The sequence below is a fragment of the Microtus oregoni genome, unplaced genomic scaffold (assembly GCF_018167655.1).
Source record: "Microtus oregoni isolate MIOR12 unplaced genomic scaffold, Mior012 000009F_ref0000495, whole genome shotgun sequence".
In the NCBI taxonomy this organism is placed as follows: Eukaryota; Metazoa; Chordata; class Mammalia; order Rodentia; family Cricetidae; genus Microtus; species Microtus oregoni.
Window position 1 is genome coordinate 41,220,194 of NW_024543068.1, and position 17,315 is coordinate 41,237,508.

At 44.9% G+C, this 17,315-nt stretch overlaps 1 protein-coding gene across 4 annotated transcripts in view; it reads left to right on the plus strand.

The window, feature by feature from the left end:
• The first annotated feature begins 775 nt into the window (after positions 1-775).
• Positions 776-17,315, plus strand: part of Hectd1 (HECT domain E3 ubiquitin protein ligase 1) — a 91,681-nt gene continuing 75,141 nt past the window's right edge. For all 4 annotated transcript variants that reach the window (XM_041658719.1, XM_041658721.1, XM_041658722.1 and 1 more), the window contains exons 1-2: positions 776-900; positions 2,420-2,581. In XM_041658719.1, coding sequence (XP_041514653.1) covers positions 2,442-2,581 — 140 coding nt within the window. In that variant the 5' untranslated portion in view covers positions 776-900; positions 2,420-2,441. The remainder of the gene's footprint in view (positions 901-2,419; positions 2,582-17,315) is intronic.

Below are 17,315 nucleotides of genomic sequence, written 5' to 3' on the forward strand. Positions count from 1 at the left end.
AGTACCAGTGACCACAAGCCGCCGGGGGTGAGGGGGGGGGAAGAGTTGAGAAGTCCTGGGGCTGCAGCTTCTCGGGGCTCCGAGGGGGCCGCCAGGAGGCACGCGTCCCGTCTGCACCGAGGCGATAACGCCGAGCTGCCTTCCCAGGCGGGCCGAAGCGCTCGCCGAAAACCGCAGGGCGCTCGTCCTCAGGCGTTCGAGGGCAGGGGCGGGGTGACCCGAGGCCCGAGCCCGTGGCCTCCGCTCCGCGGGACTCCGGAGAGACCCGCGCCCGGCGAGGCGGGCGGGCGGGGCCTGCGCGAAGCAGCTGCCGGCGGCGCGCGCCGATTGACAGCGCGGCCGGGCCGGCTCCCGGAGGCCTGAGGAAGAGCCACAGCCGTCCGCCTCAGGGAGCCCCGGGGCGTCCCTGTCCCCGCCGTCGTCGTCGTCCCGCTCGGCCAGTCTCCGCAGCGCCCCAGGTGGCCGCGGGCAGGGCGGCCGGGAGGCGTTCGCTCCGCCTCCGCCCGCGCGGCCTCCGCCAGCCTCCCCGCCCGGCGGCCGGTCGAGCCTTCTCCTGCCCCCGCCCGGCTGGCGATGGACGCGGCCTCTTCCCGCTGCCGGCGGCAGCTGCGCGCGGGCCTCGCTTCGAACCGCAGGGCCTGAGGAGCCGCGTGCTGGGGGGGTCGGGACCCGCGCTGGCCGCCGCCGCCGCCGTCGCTCGGGAGGAGCTCTCGCTTCCTTGTCACCGGGTCCCCGCGGAGGAAGGGGAGGGACGAGACGCGGCTTTTCCTGTGCCGCTTGCCTGGCTCGACCTGCGCGGCCTGCGGCTTCCTGGGAACTCGAAGGCCGCGGCCGGGCCTGGCTCCGCCCGCGGCCTGCTTGTTGGAGCTGGACCGGAGCTGTTTGGGACGCCGAGCCGGGGTAAGAGGCTGCGGGGAGAGCAGGCGGGAGCGCTGGACGCCGTCGGCGGGGTGGTGGGCCTGGCCTGCGCGAGGATCCAGGCGGCCGAGACCAGCGGCGGGCGCGGAGCTGGACCCCGGCGCCGTGAGGTCGGCCACCGCCGCCTCTCCGTCTCGGCCCCTTTGTTCCCCTCCGCGGGCCCTTACGGGGCTTGGTTTGCTGGCGCCGAAGCTCCGGCTGCGCTCCCCTTGTCCTTGATCAGGCTCAGCCGCCTGATCGTGGACGGGGGACCGGGGACGTCCCGCTGGGCCTCCGAGTTCCGGGAGCCCCGCAGCTCGGCCGCTCGGCTGCTTCCTCTCGAGCACGCAGCCTGGCTGGCTGCTTCCCCAGAACTTCGCCCTCCTCCCGCAGGCAGGTAGCTGACTTAGCCGGCTTGGGTGTTAGCGGCTCGGCTTCGGCCTCGGGCAGGCCCAGGATGGTGGGGCAGCCCCCGGGGCGCCGCCGATGGGTGCCCACCGCGACCCGCCTCTTGGCTCCCACACCGGCAGGTGGATTGCGTGCGACCCCAGGCTGTCCTGTGGTCAGGCGCTTAACTAGGAGATTTGTAATGAATCGCCTACCTAGACTACTTCTCGTTTTAGTTTTTTTTTTCTTTTTTAATTAAAATAACTCCCCCATCGTGTCGGAAACGAGAGTGGCCTACTTTTCTTTCCTTGGCTTGGTTACCTGTTAGTTTCTTTTTACTTTAAGTATTCAAAAAAAGTTTTAAGAACACTCGCCAAGACTGCCAGAAGTTCTAAAGGTAGATTTCATATCTAATTACTGTTTGTATTTGAACATATTTTGGAGTGAGTTTGCGAATTCCGAATTTGTGAAGTTGTTGCTGGGAAAGGAGGAATTCAATCTGAAGGGGAATTGGATCAGAATGTGTATGTAGTTTCTTTAAAAGTTCTGGATATGACCCGTATCAGAAGCCCAGTTTTTATTTTGTTTTGTTTTTCGAGCGGGGGTGTGGGGTGTTGCAGAGAGACATTTGCTGGTAAGAGAACTTTTTTTGTAGGTGTTCTTTGCTTTTTGGCACAGACATGGCTGATAACAGTAGTGGGTTCCAAAGCTTGTTCCACTGTCTGACAAAGAGCTCTGGTTTCTAGTTAACTAGCAACCTAATCAGCATGAACTCTTGTGTTAAATTGTTTTGTGTTTAGTGTATCTGAACATTACGCCCAGGAAGTAGAAGAAAGTTGAAAACTGCTACATTATAGTATACTTTTTGTGGTAATACACTTTGGAAAGTTTTTAAAGTCATATGTATTTGTTTATTCTTAAGTGTGTGTGTGTGTGTGTGTGTGTGTGTGTGTGTGTGTATGCCATAGAGCACATATGGAAATCAGAGAACGACTGTAGGTGTGTGTGTGTATGTATCTATACTAGTTTGATGACCTTACAAACACTTGGTTCTAGCAGATGTACAGGAAAAACTGTAAACACAGGCTGATCAGTTCTGAGCCTTTGAAAACCCCTTTTTCCTTGTTTAATTTAGGCAAGGAGGCATTTCAAAGACCATGGCAGATGTGGATCCCGATACGTTGCTGGAGTGGCTGCAGATGGGGCAGGGAGATGAAAGGGACATGCAGCTGATAGCCCTGGAACAGCTCTGCATGCTGCTTTTGATGTCCGACAACGTGGATCGGTGTTTTGAAACGTAAGTGCATTCCTTCCTCGGCTTCCTCTAGGGTCACTGCCTTGACATCTGGTTCCAACCATTTGCTGACTTCAGTTTGTATGAAAATGTCACTAGTGAATTTTTAAATGTCCTTTTGGACATTTCTGCAGTCGTCTGTTTACTTTGCTGAGGAATAAAAGGTGGCTGGAAATGGAACCCTAGTAATGATAATTGTGGTTATGTAAATATATACTTGTTGAATGAATGCGAATTAGGAATACTAATATTAACCCATAGATTGGTTGAGTCAGTTAGGAGACATCTCATAAATTGAGGAGAATATACATGTTTATCTCCTTTACAGCTGTTTCTGTACCACGTGACTGACGAGGGGCATAAGAGTAGAACTGTCTGTTTGGTTTTCTTATGGCATTGTGCTTTTGAGAAGGCGCATGGGTTGTCACACAGTGTGTGTGTGTTTGCGCATGTGTGCTTGCGTGTGTGCCATGGCAAGCATGTAGAAATCGGAGCACAGCTTTAGGGAACTGATTTCTCATGTGGGTTCCAGGCTTGAGGTCAAGTTGTCAGGTTTATGGTAAGTACCTTTACCAGCCAAGCCATTTCACCACCCCAAATCGGGGGAGTTTTAAATAGTTCTGTTCAGAGATGATAATAGAGTTTGCATAAAATTTTTTTAAAAAAGTCGCTACTAGGCCGGGCGGTGGTGGCGCACGCCTTTAATCCCAGCACTCGGGAGGCAGAGGCAGGAGGATCTCTGTGAGTTCGAGACCAGCCTGGTCTACAAGAGCTAGTTCCAGGACAGGCTCCAAAACCACAGAGAAACCCTGTCTCGAAAAACCAAAAAAAAAAAAAAAGTCGCTACTAGATAGGCCACTAAAGTCATGTTTTTCCTCTTGTGTGATTTTAGTTCAGTAAAAGAATAAATGTTCTTCTGAGTTCATTTATGTTTACAGTTCTGAATTCCAATAAGTCGTTAAAAACTTTTTATATATGCTTTAATGCTATTTAAAGGTAATTAGAAAATATTTGAGATATTAGCCTAAAGCTTGGTATAATTAATGCCTTTGAGATGGAAACAGACTATATTACTTGCTAAATCTATACTATCTTTTCAATTTATTTTCTCTTTTGAGATTTAAGTAATAGTTTGGAATTTTGTTAAAACAGTATTATTTTAGCTGGATATGGTAGCTCTTGCTTTTAATCCCAGTGCTGGGGGGCTGGAGGTAGAAGAAGCAGAAATTAAAGGTCATCTTTACATAGTATAGCAAACTTTCTTGTTGGACTATCTTTTGTGGGGCTGCCAGCTCCCCAATAATGATGTTGAGAATTAATATTAGTTATGAAAGCTTGGCCTTAGGTTAGGCTCTTTCCCAACTAGCTCTTATAACTTAATTAACCAATACTTTTTAAATCTATGTTCTGCCACGTGGCTTGGTTACATCTTCTTAGTATGGCACAACCGACTTGCTCCATGTCTGCTGGTGAAATATGTCTGCCCAGATTCCTCTTCCCAGTTTCTCTCTCTACCCACAAGTCTCGCCTATTGTCTCCTGCTTAGCTATTGGCTATTTAGCTCTTTAATAAACTGATCAGAAGGCGCCTTAGGCAGAGATACCTCTTTACAGTGTAAACAAATACTCCTGAAACAACACAGTTAGTCCAAGCCAGTCTGAGCTACTGGAGACCCTGTTTCAAAAAACATCAAAGCAAGGGTTTCCCGGGATATGGCTCAGTGGGTGAAGGTGCTTACCCTAAGTCTGAGGATGTGAGTTCAGTGCCCAAAATCTATGTTATAGAAGGAGAGAACCAGTTTTGTTAAGTTGTTCTCTAACATGTTTGAACAGAGTTAATAGAAGCCCTTATAATACGCTTCCACATCAGAGGGGTTGGTTTAACTCCTTTTATCAGTAGCTTTTTTCTTTTTTTTTTTTTTAAATTTCAAGACAGGGTTTCTCTGTGTAGCTCTGGCTGTCCTGGAACTCGTTCTGTGGACCAGGCTGGCCTTGAACTCACAGAGATCCTCTGCCTCCCAAGTGCTGGGATTAAATGAGTGTGCCACCACCACCAGGCGATCAGTAGATTCTTTTTTTTTTATTTTACTTTCTTTTTTAAATTTATTTATCTTTTTATTTTATTTTATTTTTTTTATGTGCATTGGTGTGAAGGTGTCAGATCCCCTGGAACTGGATTTTCAGAGAGTTGTGAGCTGCCATGTGGGTGCTGGGAATTGAACTCAGGACCTTTGGAAGAGCAGGCAATGCTCTTAACCACTGAGCCATCTCTCCAGCCCCGATCTTAGTTTCTCCTTGATAACCTGTTTTAGCAGGATTTATAGAAACATGTGGTAAAAGTATTCGTATGTTTCCTTACATAGTCACCGTCAGATTGAGAGTTACTGTTTTGTTTAAAGGTTTCTGTTTCTGTGTATGCGTGTCTGCATTCAGGCCGTGTGCCTGAAGAGGCCAGAAGTGGCCTTCTCTGGACTGCAGTTACAGGTGGTGGTGAGCAATCTGATGTGGGTGCTGGGGTCCAGCCCAGGTCCTCAGGATCTTTGAGTGTTCTTAACTGCTGAGCCAGTGCTTCACTTTGTGCATTTAAAAAGTCATTCTTGTCTCTCCACCCTAAGGGGGGGCATTGTAGCCTAATGGTAGAGTTTACCTAGTATGGGGTTGAAAACCTGCTGGGGGAGAAAGTCACACTTGTCTGTTAAGCATTACTTTGTATTTTCTGTTTAGTTCACACACAGACACACACACACAGAGGGTGGCTTGTTTTTGTTGTTTTTTTTCGAGATAGGGTTTCTCTGTGTAACAACCCTGGCTGTCCTGGAACTAGCTCTGTGGACCAGGCTGGTCTCAAACTCACAGAGATCCACCTGCCTCTGCTTCCTGAGTGCTGGTTTTAAAGGTGTGCACCACCACTGTCTGGCTGAGTTTTTTTTGTTGTTGTTGCTGTTTTATTTATTTTTTTAAAAAAAATACTTATTTATTTATTATGTATACAATGTTCTGTCTGTGTGTATGCCTGCAGGCCAGAAGAGGGCACCAGATATCATTACAGATGGTTGTGAGCCACCATGTGGTTGCTGGGAATTGAACTCAGGACCTTTGGAAGAGCAGGCAGTGCTCCTAACCTCTGAGCCATCTCTCCAGCCCCCTCCCCCCCCGTTTGTTTTTTTACAGCAATATTGAGGTTTTCCTTTTCTTTAAACATTGTGATTATTGTGACGTGCACCAAGTTGGTTCTTGGTATTCACCGCTGACCTAGGTTCAATACATGAGATCTGCATGGTCTTAAAGAAGATCAACATACATGTTCTCTTCCATGTATGAGAGGCTTCAAGAGTTCCTCCTGCTCCTTCTGCCCCCACCTCCCAAGTTTGGCATTAAAGGTGTGTGCCACCATATCCAGCTAAAATAATACTGTGTTAGCAAAAATCCAAACTGTTATGTAGATAACTGTTGAAAAGGCAATGTAGATTTAGCAAGTAATATAGTCTGTCCCAGGGATTGGACCCAATCTGTCCTCTTGATGGCAGGTGCTTGTCTGCTGAGCTGTGGCACTGGCCCTAGTAGAGGGGTTTATAACAGCGCTTAAAGAAACTGTTACTGCATTAAAACAGTTTAGAGGATAGCTCCAAAAAATTAGATTTATGCATGTATCTATTTGTGTGTACATGCATGTAGAAGTTGATTTTTTTTCCTTCAACCATGTAGATCCCAGGTAGTGGACTCAAGTCAGCAAGTTTGGTGGCAAGTGCCATCTACTGAGCCATCATTGGACATAAAGAAGGGTTTTTTTTTGTTTTTTGTTTTTTTTTTAATAAAAGAAGATTTGTTTTTAGCTGGGCATGGTGTCTCTTGTCTTTAATCCCAGGAGAAGCAGGTGGATCTCTGTGAGTTCAAGGGCAACCTGGTCGACTTGAGTGAGTTCAAGGGCATCTAGGGTTGTTACACAGAGAAACCCTGTCTAGAAACAAACAATTAATTTTATTTGATGTGTATGGGTGTTTTCCCTGCATGCATGTCTGTGCCCTGAGTTCGTATCTGGGAGGCCATTGGATTCCCTAGAACTGGAATTACAGATGTTATGAGCCACCATGTGAGTGTTGGGAATTAAACTTGGTCCTCTGGAAGGGACCAAGTACTCTTTTTTTTGAGACAGGGTTTCTCCGTAGCTTTTGGTTCCTGTCCTGGAACTAGCTCTTGTAGACCAGGCTGGCCTTGAACTCACAGAGATCTGCCTGCCTCTGCCTCCCGAGTGCTGGGATTAAAGGCGTGCGCCACCACCGCCCGGCCCAAGTACTCTTTTTTTAAAAAATATTTATTTATTATGTATACAATATTCTGTCTACATATATGCCTGCAGGCCAGAAGAGGGCACTAGACCTCATTACAGATGGTTGTGAGCCACCATGTGGTTGCTGGGAATTGAACTCAGGACCTTTGGAAGAGCAGGCAATGCTCTTAACCAATGAGCCATTTCTCTAGCCCTGGACCAAGTACTCTTAACTGCTGAGCCAACTCTCCAGCCCTAAAAGAGAACTGTTTTACTGTTTTGTTTTTTTTTTTAAAGATTACTTATTATGTATACAGCTTTCTGCCTGCATGTATGCCTGCACACCAGAAGAGGTCGCCAGATCTCAGTACAGATGGCTGTGAGCCACCATGTGGGTGCTGGGGACTGAACCCAGGTCCTCTGCAGGAACAGCAAGTGTCTTTAACCATCCAGCCCTTCTTTTTCCAGTCCTGACACTCAAATTCTTACAGTCTCCTTATCTACTTAGCTTCTGTTCCTCCGTAAAATGGCTATGTGGTCTCAGGTGGGGATTAGTGGAGAGGATATATGGGAAAAGTGTTTCAAGTGAAGTCATATGATAAGCTTGAATTATCTTTTGGCACATTATTTCTTGAAACAATGATTAATTTGGGAGTCTTTCTTGTTCTTAGATAGGTTCTCATGCACCCTGGGTTGGGCTGAAAATTGTTAGCTAGCCAAGGTTTCAGTTCTGCCTGGTCCTCTCCAGTGCTGGGACTGCAAGTTTGTGCCACCATAGACCCAGCTTTCGTTTGGTTTTTGAAGCAGTGTCATCACTATAGTGCAGGCTGGCCCCTCCACTTGTGCACCACCACAGCTGACTTCCCTTCTGCCTCAGCTTCCTCAGGGTCAGAATTGCAGGCACCAGCCCACTCTAGCAAGCTTTTTAAAGTCTTTTTATTTGTTTATTTATTTATTTATTTATTTATTATGTATACAATATTCTGTCTGTGTGTATACCTGCAGGCCAGGAGACCCCATTACAGATGGTTGTGAGCCACCATGTGGTTGCTGGGAATTGAACTCAGGACCTTTGGAAGAGCAGGCAATGCTCTTAACCTCTGAGCTATCTCTCCAGCCCCTTAAAGTCTTTTTAAGTCAACAAATAGAGCAGGTGAAAACCAAGACAGGTTTTAGGAGATAGGATTTCTCTGTAGCCCTGACTGCCTGACTGTCCTGGAACTCACGCTGTAGACCAGGATGGCCTTGAACTCACAAGAGTTTCACCTGCCTTTGGCTCTCAAGTGTTGGGAGTAAGGTGTGCCTAACAAATTTTCTACAGCCATAGACAATCTTCCAATTTGATTTCATAAAGTTAATAGTCTGGTTATGTCTAATAAATTAAGACTTGCCCACATATTTGATACACTTTGCCTGGTTTCTTTGGATTGAAAGTGTGCATCTGTACAGTTAGGAAAGGCACACACTGCATTGAAAACCATGGCTTTTGAACTGGGCTATAGCTGAGTTCAGAATTCTGCCTTCATTGCAAAGCTTTCATGGGATAGACTTTTGAGTTTGATTCCTAATCCTTGTTGGGTTTTGATGAAGATCAAGTGAGGCTAATGCATGTGAAATACTAATGTGTGCATTTTGCATAATAGTTAAATGATTTTCCCCTTGGAATTGTTCTGAATCTCTATGGGCTTGTTTGACTGTCCTTTTGGAGTTAACGAATCTGCTTTTAGTCTTCAATCTCCATGCACTGTTGAAGGCTGGGACCTTAGTTTGATCCCTGAAAGCCCCTGGGAGAAGAAACCTGACTCCTGAAATTTGTCCTTTGGCTTTGACACATATACACAATAGCAAATAGCCACACTCAAGTAAATAAATATAATTAAAACAAAACAAAAAACCCATACTGCAACAGATCAAGTGCAGAAGCAAACATACCAAGTTCTTTTCCATTAAGGCAGGCTTTAGGGAGATTTATAAAAGGGCTAATTCTTACCTTACTGCCGCTCCTCTCTCAAATGCTTTATTTAGTCATTTTTATTTTAATTTTTTTACAAGCTATAGTTAACACATAAGAAGCTTATTATTTTCAATTTTATTTTTTTAATGAAGCAGAGTGGGGGTACTTTTTATAATTTTAAAAAATGATTTAATTTTGTGTGCATTGTTTTGCATGTATGTATGTGTGAAAATGTCAAATCCCCGGGAGCTGGCGTTACCAACAGGTGTGAGCTGCCATGTGAATGCTGGGACTTGAACCCTGGTTCTGTCTGGAAGAGCAGATAGCATTTTTAGCTGCTTAATCATCTCTTCAGCCTCACTTTTTCTAATTTTCAGTTACATTTTATTTATTGTATGTGTGTCTAGGGGTAAGTGCTGCAGGATGCTGATGGGGGTCAGGGTGGTCTGTAGGGGTTCTTTCCTTCTGCCATGTCAGTCATATTCAGCAAGTGTCTTAAAAGCCCATTGTTGGGGCTGGAGAAATGGCTCAGTGGTTAAGAGCACTAACTGCTCTTTCAGAGGACCCAGGTTCAATTCCCAGCACCCACATGGCAGCTCACAACTGTCTGAAGTTACAGTTGCAGGGGATCTGACACCTTCATACCAATGCACATAAAATAAAGTTAAATAAACCATAAAAATATTTTTTTAAAAAAAGCCTATTGTTTTGGAGACAGGGTTTCTCTGTAGCCCTGCCAGGCCTGGAACTTATTTTATAGACCAGACTAGACACAGATCCACCTACCTCTGCCTCCTGAGTACTGAAATTAAAGGTGTGCGCCCCCACACCTCCCTAAAGACTGCAGACTATAGCATGAGGGCTCATAAAGAAGGCATTGTGTGATGTGCACCTGAGCGCTTGGCTAGAGACTTCTTAGCCTTTGTGGGTGTGGGTGGTTAGGGAGGCCACAGGAGCCTTTTCAGCTTAAATTTTATTATGTATTTATCATTATGCATATGTATAAATGCGTGGGGAAGCAGTACATATGATTGTCATGGCATGGATGTACCAGTGAGAGGACAGTTTTGTGGACTTAGTTTTCTCCTAATTTTATATGGATTCTGAGAATTAAACTCAGGTTATCAGGCTTGTTAGCAAGCACCTTTACCAGATGAGGCATCTTACCAGCCCGACCCATCATTCTTTTTTGAGACAAGGACTCCCAGTGCAGCATGAAACTTGCCAGTTAGACTAGGCTGTCTGACCTAAGCTATCCATTCTGGGAATATAAACCCATGACAGCATGCCCTGCTTATTTTTGTCCCCTCAGTAAAAAAATTATAATGTGTATGTGTGTCTGTCTGTCTGTCTGTTATGCAAGTGGACCACATGTAAGGACAGCATTCTAGAGTTAGTTTTCTCCTACCAAATGGCACTCAGGAATCAAAATCAGATCCTCCTCAGGCCATTTTATCTTTTTTTTTTTTTTTTTTTTTTTTTGAGACAGGGTTTCTCTGGTTTTGGAGCCTGTCCTGGAACTAGCTCTTGTAGACCAGGCTGGTCTCGAACTCACAGAAATCTGTCTGCCTCTGCCTCCTGAGTGCTGGGATTAAAGGCATGCGCCACCACTGCCCAGCCAGTCCATTTTAAAAATCATTTATGTGTGTCTGAATGTGGGTATGTATGTGCACATGAGTGTAAATGCTTTTGGAGGCCAGGCCTGTTAGATGCCCTAGAGCTGTATAGAGACATTTGTGAGCTGTCTACGAGGGCTGGGAACCAAACTCTGATCCTCTACCAGCGGAGCAAGTGCTGTCAACCACTGAGTCATCTCTTCAGCCCTCAGAAGACATTTTAGCAGATTTTAAGCATGGATGCTCTGGGAAAACGAGACATACACAAGTGTGGGAAGCCCGTGCTTTCCTGGGGAGTTGCCAGGGGTTATTTTAGATTAAACTCTCAGTACATTTTTAAATCCCCCAGATTCACTTTGAGTATAGTAAATACCTGAACAACACATAAGACAATTCTTTAGGACTCATAATTTTTAAATCCTAACAAGTTCCTGTGAGTATCACTTTCCTGCAAGCGTACAGCTCATGGTAACCTGACATGCTCAAGTTGTCCCCTAGCCTTCAGTCATCTCAGGACCACATTAACCTTTGGGATCTTTTCACTATATTTATTAATTATGTGTTTTGCAGCAGGGTCTCTTGTAGCCCATACTGGTCTCAAACTGGCTGTGCAGCCAAGAATGACCTTAAACTCTCAGCCCACTGCTCCACCTTCCAGACGCTGGGATCACGAGTGTATGAGGCAGAGATTTGAGCGGTGCTGGGGGTCCAGCTCAGTGCATGCTCGGCAAGCAGTCTCCCAACTGAGCCATAGCCCCAGCCTGGGAGAAACGCTTTGTCTTTTATAGTTATTCGTTTATTTCTGGAATTTAGGGCCAAACTTGTAATTTTCAGACTTATTAACATGACTTTTTCTTCAACATCCACCCCTAAGATATCTCATGTCATCATGAATAAATCCAACTCCAGTCTTTGGCTAGGGGAATAGTGGTGTACTCCTGTAATCTCAGCATTTCAGAGGCCAAGATAGGATAATTGCCACAAATTTGGGCAATTTAGCCTGGGCTAAGACCCTGTCACAAAACCAACCTTCCATTATTGTCCTGTGACTGGTGCCATCCCCCACTTCTTCCTTTGACACTCTCAAACTCTGTTCAGTAGATCCAGACTATTTTGCCTTTTAAAATTCTCTCAAAACTGTCGTTTTCTTTTGCCTTTTTTGGGATGTCTGTGGAAGAGAGAAGTAAGACAGAACCTTGTCGTGTAGCCCTGGCTGGCCTGGAACTTGCTGTGTGGTCAAGGATGGTGAATTCTGGTCCAGCAGAGTGCTGGGATTATAGGTGTGTATCACCACACTTGGATTGTGTAGTGCTGGATACTGGACTCAGGGCTTCGGGCGCTCCAGGCAAGAAACCTACCACCAAGTTAGTCTCCAGCTTCCTCAGCCCTTTTGAAAATCTTTGCATTTTGAGGCAGAGCTTATTGGTTAGGCTAACCATGACTTTACTCTAGCCCAGGCAGGCCTTGAACTTGGAGATCCTGCTTTAGGTCCCAGATAGCTGGGATTACAGGCTTGAACCATAGGACCTGCTTGATCTGTGTTATACTGAGGGGATGACTCATCTGTATTTAATTTTCTAAAATCTCCCATTGGTCATGTGGAAAATACTTCCCACTGTTGTACAGGTATTTTAAATGTTGACATAGTTCATCTTAACAGTACAAAGGTTCACATTTGTTACTATGACTACTAATTATATAAAAAAGTCTTTATTGGGATGCTGTTAGCTCTTTATGACAATTATATTCTTCAGAGTGGTAGTTTTTGCTTGAAAGTGTGTTTTTATGATTGGTAACAAGCCCCATTGCTTGTTTTTCTTGCATTAAAAGGTTTGCTTCATTACATTTTAAGAAAATGTTTACCAGATAGCTTGATCACACCTTATTTATAAATTTGTTGTGTGTATGTGCCTAGCTGCAGTGAGTCTTGTGGAGGTCAAAGGACAGCTTGACTGTCCATGGCATGAGTCCTTTGGAATTGAACTCAGGTTATCAGGCTTGGTGGCCAGTTCCTTTACTTGCTGAATGATCTCACCAGTGTTTGCTAGATGTCTAAGCCTCTACAATCAGTTTGTTTGGTTGTCCTTGAATAAAACGTTACTGCAAGAATATAGCCACTGGTTCAGTTCTCAGACAGTTGAGCAGGTGTTTTTCACTGACAAGCTATTATATTATTCTTTGGTTATGTAGAAGTTCTTTGTGCTTTCTTCTCATTTTCTTTGTAGAATAATTGAAAGATTTATATCTGAAGGGTTCAGGTTTAGTAAGATTAATAATTTTGTTGCTCCATCAAAGTTCTTCTTTGAAATTGGCCTTCATTTTCCTGTTAGTTCCTGGCAGTGAAGAATGCAGTTACTAGTATTGACTGCATTTGTGAGTTTTCACTGTAGTAACTTGTATTAGCTAGTATTAACTAGTATTAAATGTAACTACTGCCCTCGACACTGTGAAGCTCCAGTAAGTTATTTTTGTTTTGTTTTGTTTTTTGTTTGTTTTGGAAAGAGATTCTCACTGTGTAAAGCTGGGTAGCCTGGAATTCTTCTCAGATGATAGATAAACCTGCCTCAGCCTCCCAAGTGCTGGGGTTAAAGAAGGGGCTACCACCTCCAGCAGCTTTATCCTGCCTTGCTTTCACTTCCTAGTGCATAGGAGACAGTGAATCAGGGAGAGAAAAGAGGTTTCATTGAATACCAGTGAGGTCAGTAGCATGAACTCTGAAGGTGTCCTTTGTATTTAGCGTCTTAAGTGGACTGACCATGAGGGCTGGGTTTGAAAGGGCTGATGTGAAGGCAGATCTTTGTTTAGGGCAGGACTGCTGTTCTCTGGGGATCAGGACCTTGTGTGAGAGCTCCAGCCCTGAGTCCTTGATATACACGGTGGGAATCACCTGGGGTTCTTGTTAAACCAACATTCTGATCGAGTTGGTTATTTTTTTTTTTTAATTAATTTTGTTTTGTGTGCTTGAGTGTTTTGCCTGCATGCATGTCTGCATCATGTGTGTGCCTGGTATTCTCAGAGGCCAGGAGCGGCCTCAGATCCCCAGAACTGAATTTACACAGTTACAAGCCGCCATGTGGATGCTGGCAATCAAACCTGGGTTCTATAAAAGCAAAAAGTGCTTTCAACCCCTGAACCATCTCTCCAGCCTTGGTCTATACTCCTAACATGATTCTAGAAAATGCAGCAAGAGGGTCAGAATGTTCTGCAGACCTGTAATCCCAGCATTTGAAAGGCTGAGACAGGAGGGTCACTTAAGAATTTGCGGCCAGCTGGGGTGGGTGTGTGTGTGTGTGTTACATATATATATATATGTAAACACACACACACACACACACACACTGCTTTGGCTGCTTAGAGCTTGCTCTGTAGACCATGTTGGGCTCAAACTCAGAGATCTGCCTGCCTTTCCCTTCAAGCTCTGCTGTTAAAGGTGTCTATCGCTAGGCCTTGATCAATCATAGGCCTTAAATTGTTTTAGATTTAATAAGGAAAAATGGGAAAGAACTCCAGAGAGTGGGAAGAACTCCAGGGGAGGAAACATGCTTTTTGGTCTTTTTTTAAAAATTATTTTCTTATATTTATTTATTAATTATGTATACAATATTTTGTCTGTGTGTATGTCTGCAGGCCAGAAGAGGGCACCAGACCTCATTACAGATAGATGGTTGTGAGCCACCATGTGGTTGCTGGGAGTTGAACTCAGGACCGTTGGAAGACCAGGCAATGCTCTTAACCACTGAGCCATCTCTCCAGCCCTTTTGGTCTTGTTGATTGTAAGCCTAGGACTAAATGCTTGAGTTGTCTGTCTAGCCCCCTTCCTTCCTTCCTTCCTTCCTTCCTTCCTTCCTTCCTTCCCTCCTTCCCCCCTTTTTTTAAACAAAGGAAGTAACCCATAGACAGCTAAAAAATCCCCAAAGATATTTAGAAATCCCATTCACAGTAGTTTCAAAAGGAAAAACAAAACTGTAGTAATGTACCAATGCATTAGACTTGTGTAATGAAGATCTATAGAAGCCTCCAGAAAGTGGAAAGCACTGCCGTGCTTTGGGGAGATAGAATTCTACCGGAAAGTGCTGTGCGTTACTGGAATGTCCGCAGATGCAGTCACAATCTAAAGACTCTTTATGTAGCAGAGAAACATGGTTGTAAAATTCATATGGAATTTCAGAAGACTCTTAATAGTGTTCCTAAGTAGAACAGTAACTGAGCTTAAATTATACTCCAGAGCCATAATGACAGCATGGTCTTGCTCCAAAAACAGACATGTAAACTATAGAATAGAGGGCTCCAATATGTTAGGGGCAGAACTGATAGAGTAGCATCCATTAAAGTACACCAATGGTGGTCTTCACACCAGACAGGCTGAGGACCCACCCAGGGTCTGTCTAGAATCCCTGGCAGATTCCTGTGAAACCACTGGTCTTCAGTTTATGTTAGAAGGTTAAAGACACTGATGTCAGCAGAAAGTGGCAAGTAGTACAACAGATAGTTGTACTTGCTAGCACCATGGGAAGGCAACCTTCTGGGAACAGGCAAAAAGCAAGGCTTTTTACCTCTGACAACTTTTTATCTAGTTGGAAAAGTGGCACCCACATTTAGGGTGACTCTTCCTACTTTGCATAACCTGATGAAGAAAATCCCCTAACAGCTGTGCTCAGAGCTTTTGTCTTAGTTGGTTTCAGGTCCAGTTAAGTTGATCGCCAAAGTGAACTATCTAAACAGACAACTAATTTGTGACAGTCGTCAGAAACATGCATTGGAAAAAAAGACCTTCTCTTTGGTGCTGGTAAAAATGATTTTCCACACGCAGAAGAGTGAAATTACATCCATCACTCTTTGTGTGTGTGTGTGTGTGTGTGTGTTTTGTTTTGTTTTTTTATTTTGAGACAGGGTTTCTTCGGATCCAACATACTAACCACTGAGAAACACTTGTAGCTTGTAATGTCTCTCTTTATCCTTACCTACCAAGTCTCCGTGTTATAAAGTCTGTTGTAGTAAATAGAAACAGAAGCCTCTGGCTTTATTTCATTATATTAGTAATTTCATGGTACATGATTTTTTAAATCCTGCTTTTATTTATTTTACAAAATCTTATTGTGTGTGTATGTGTGTAGTGTATGTTTACATGTGTATACTTGCACGCTGGTTCTTTCATTTTTCCTTGGGGCCCTAGGGACTGAACTCAGATCATCAGGGTTGGCATTTAACTCCTGGACATCTCATTTTCCCCTTTTAGTTTTATTTATTTTACATGTGCATCTGTGTATCATGTGTGTTTCTGGCACCCAGAGATGCCAGAAGAGGCCATCAGATCCTCTGGACACTGGAGTTGCAGATGGTTGTGAGCTGCCATGTGTATGTCGGGAACTGAACCTGAGTATTAAACACTGAACATCAAGTGCTTTTAGCCACTCAGCCTCCCTCCAGCCTCCCAGGGATTCCTTAACCACTCGCCTCTCTCCAGCCTCCCAGGGATTCCTTAACCACTCGCCTCTCTCCAGCCTCCCAGAGATTCCTTAACCACTCGCCTCTCTCCAGCCTCCCAGAGATTCCTTAACCACTCAGCCTCCCTCCAGCCTCCCAGGGATTCCTTAACCACTCAGCCTCCCTCCAGCCTCCCAGGGATTCCTTAACCACTCGGCCTCCCTCTAGCCTCCCAGGGATTCTTTTTTTAGTTCTTTTCTTTCTCTCCTTCCTTTAATCCCTTAGCTCCCCTGGCTCTTTTAATCAGTCTTCTAACTGGAAAGCTAGGACTGTTGAGCTTTACCCATGTTTTGCCCTGCCCTCCATTCCGTTATTTTGTCCCATCCTGATCACCCTCAGGATAAAAGTGGTGTGAAAATAGGTGTGGGGAGGTAAAAATAACACTTGATAATGGGATTTTCCTCAGGCTCTTGGATCATAGGAGCCTTGTTCTGAGTTTCCAGGGGTTCTGAGGCATGTGCTGGAACCAGCTTTGGATCCAGATTAGGAAGAAAACACCTGAGAAATCTCCCCACATGTTTTGCCATGCTTTAATATTCTTTTCCTTTATCTTTTGTTGTGTGCTTCTGCCACAGGTACATTAGCTCTCTCTGTAGCTGTGACAGAATTCTTTATTTTTTACTTTTATGTGCATTAGTATTTTGCCTGCATGTATATCTCTGAGGGTGTCAGATCTTGGAATTACAGACAGTTGTTAGCTTCCATGTGGATGCTGGGAATTGAACCTGGTTCCTCTGGGAGAGCAATCAGTGCTCTTAACACACTGAGCCATCTCTCCAGCCCCGTAACAGAATTCTTAAGGCCAGCATGAAAGGAAAGGTTTATTTCGGCTCAGTTAGAAGAGTTTCAGTACATGTTCCTTTGGCTTTTTGCTTTAGAGCCAATGACAAGCAGAATATAATGGCAGGGATCCCAGGACAGAGCATAGCTGTTCCTCTGTGACAGTCTGGAAGTTACAAGAATTTTTTTTTTCTTTTGGTCTTTTTAGGACAAGACAAGGTTTCTGTGTATAGCCTTGGTTATCCTAGAACTCCCTCTGTAGTAGACCGGGCTGGCCTTTAACTTAGAGATTTGCCTGTCTCTCTCTTCCAAGTGCTGAGATTAAAAGTGTGAGCTACCACAGATGAACTGGAAGCTAAAGAAAAGGACTGGAGCCCTAATAGTCTCTGCAGTTGCTTGCCAGTGGTGACCCTGCTTTCTCTACTAGGCCTTATCCCCTAAATACTTTACAGTGTTCATCACGCTTTGAATATATGAACCTCAGGACATTCCAGAGCTAAGCTATAAGTAGAGGCCAAAGTGTGAGAGAAAAAAGGAAGGAAGAGACGGCTCTGGTTGGAAGGTGTACCACTCTTACACGGAATGAAGTTTGGTTCTAGCTCAGTTTCCAGCACTCGCTCTGGGTGGTTGAGAACTG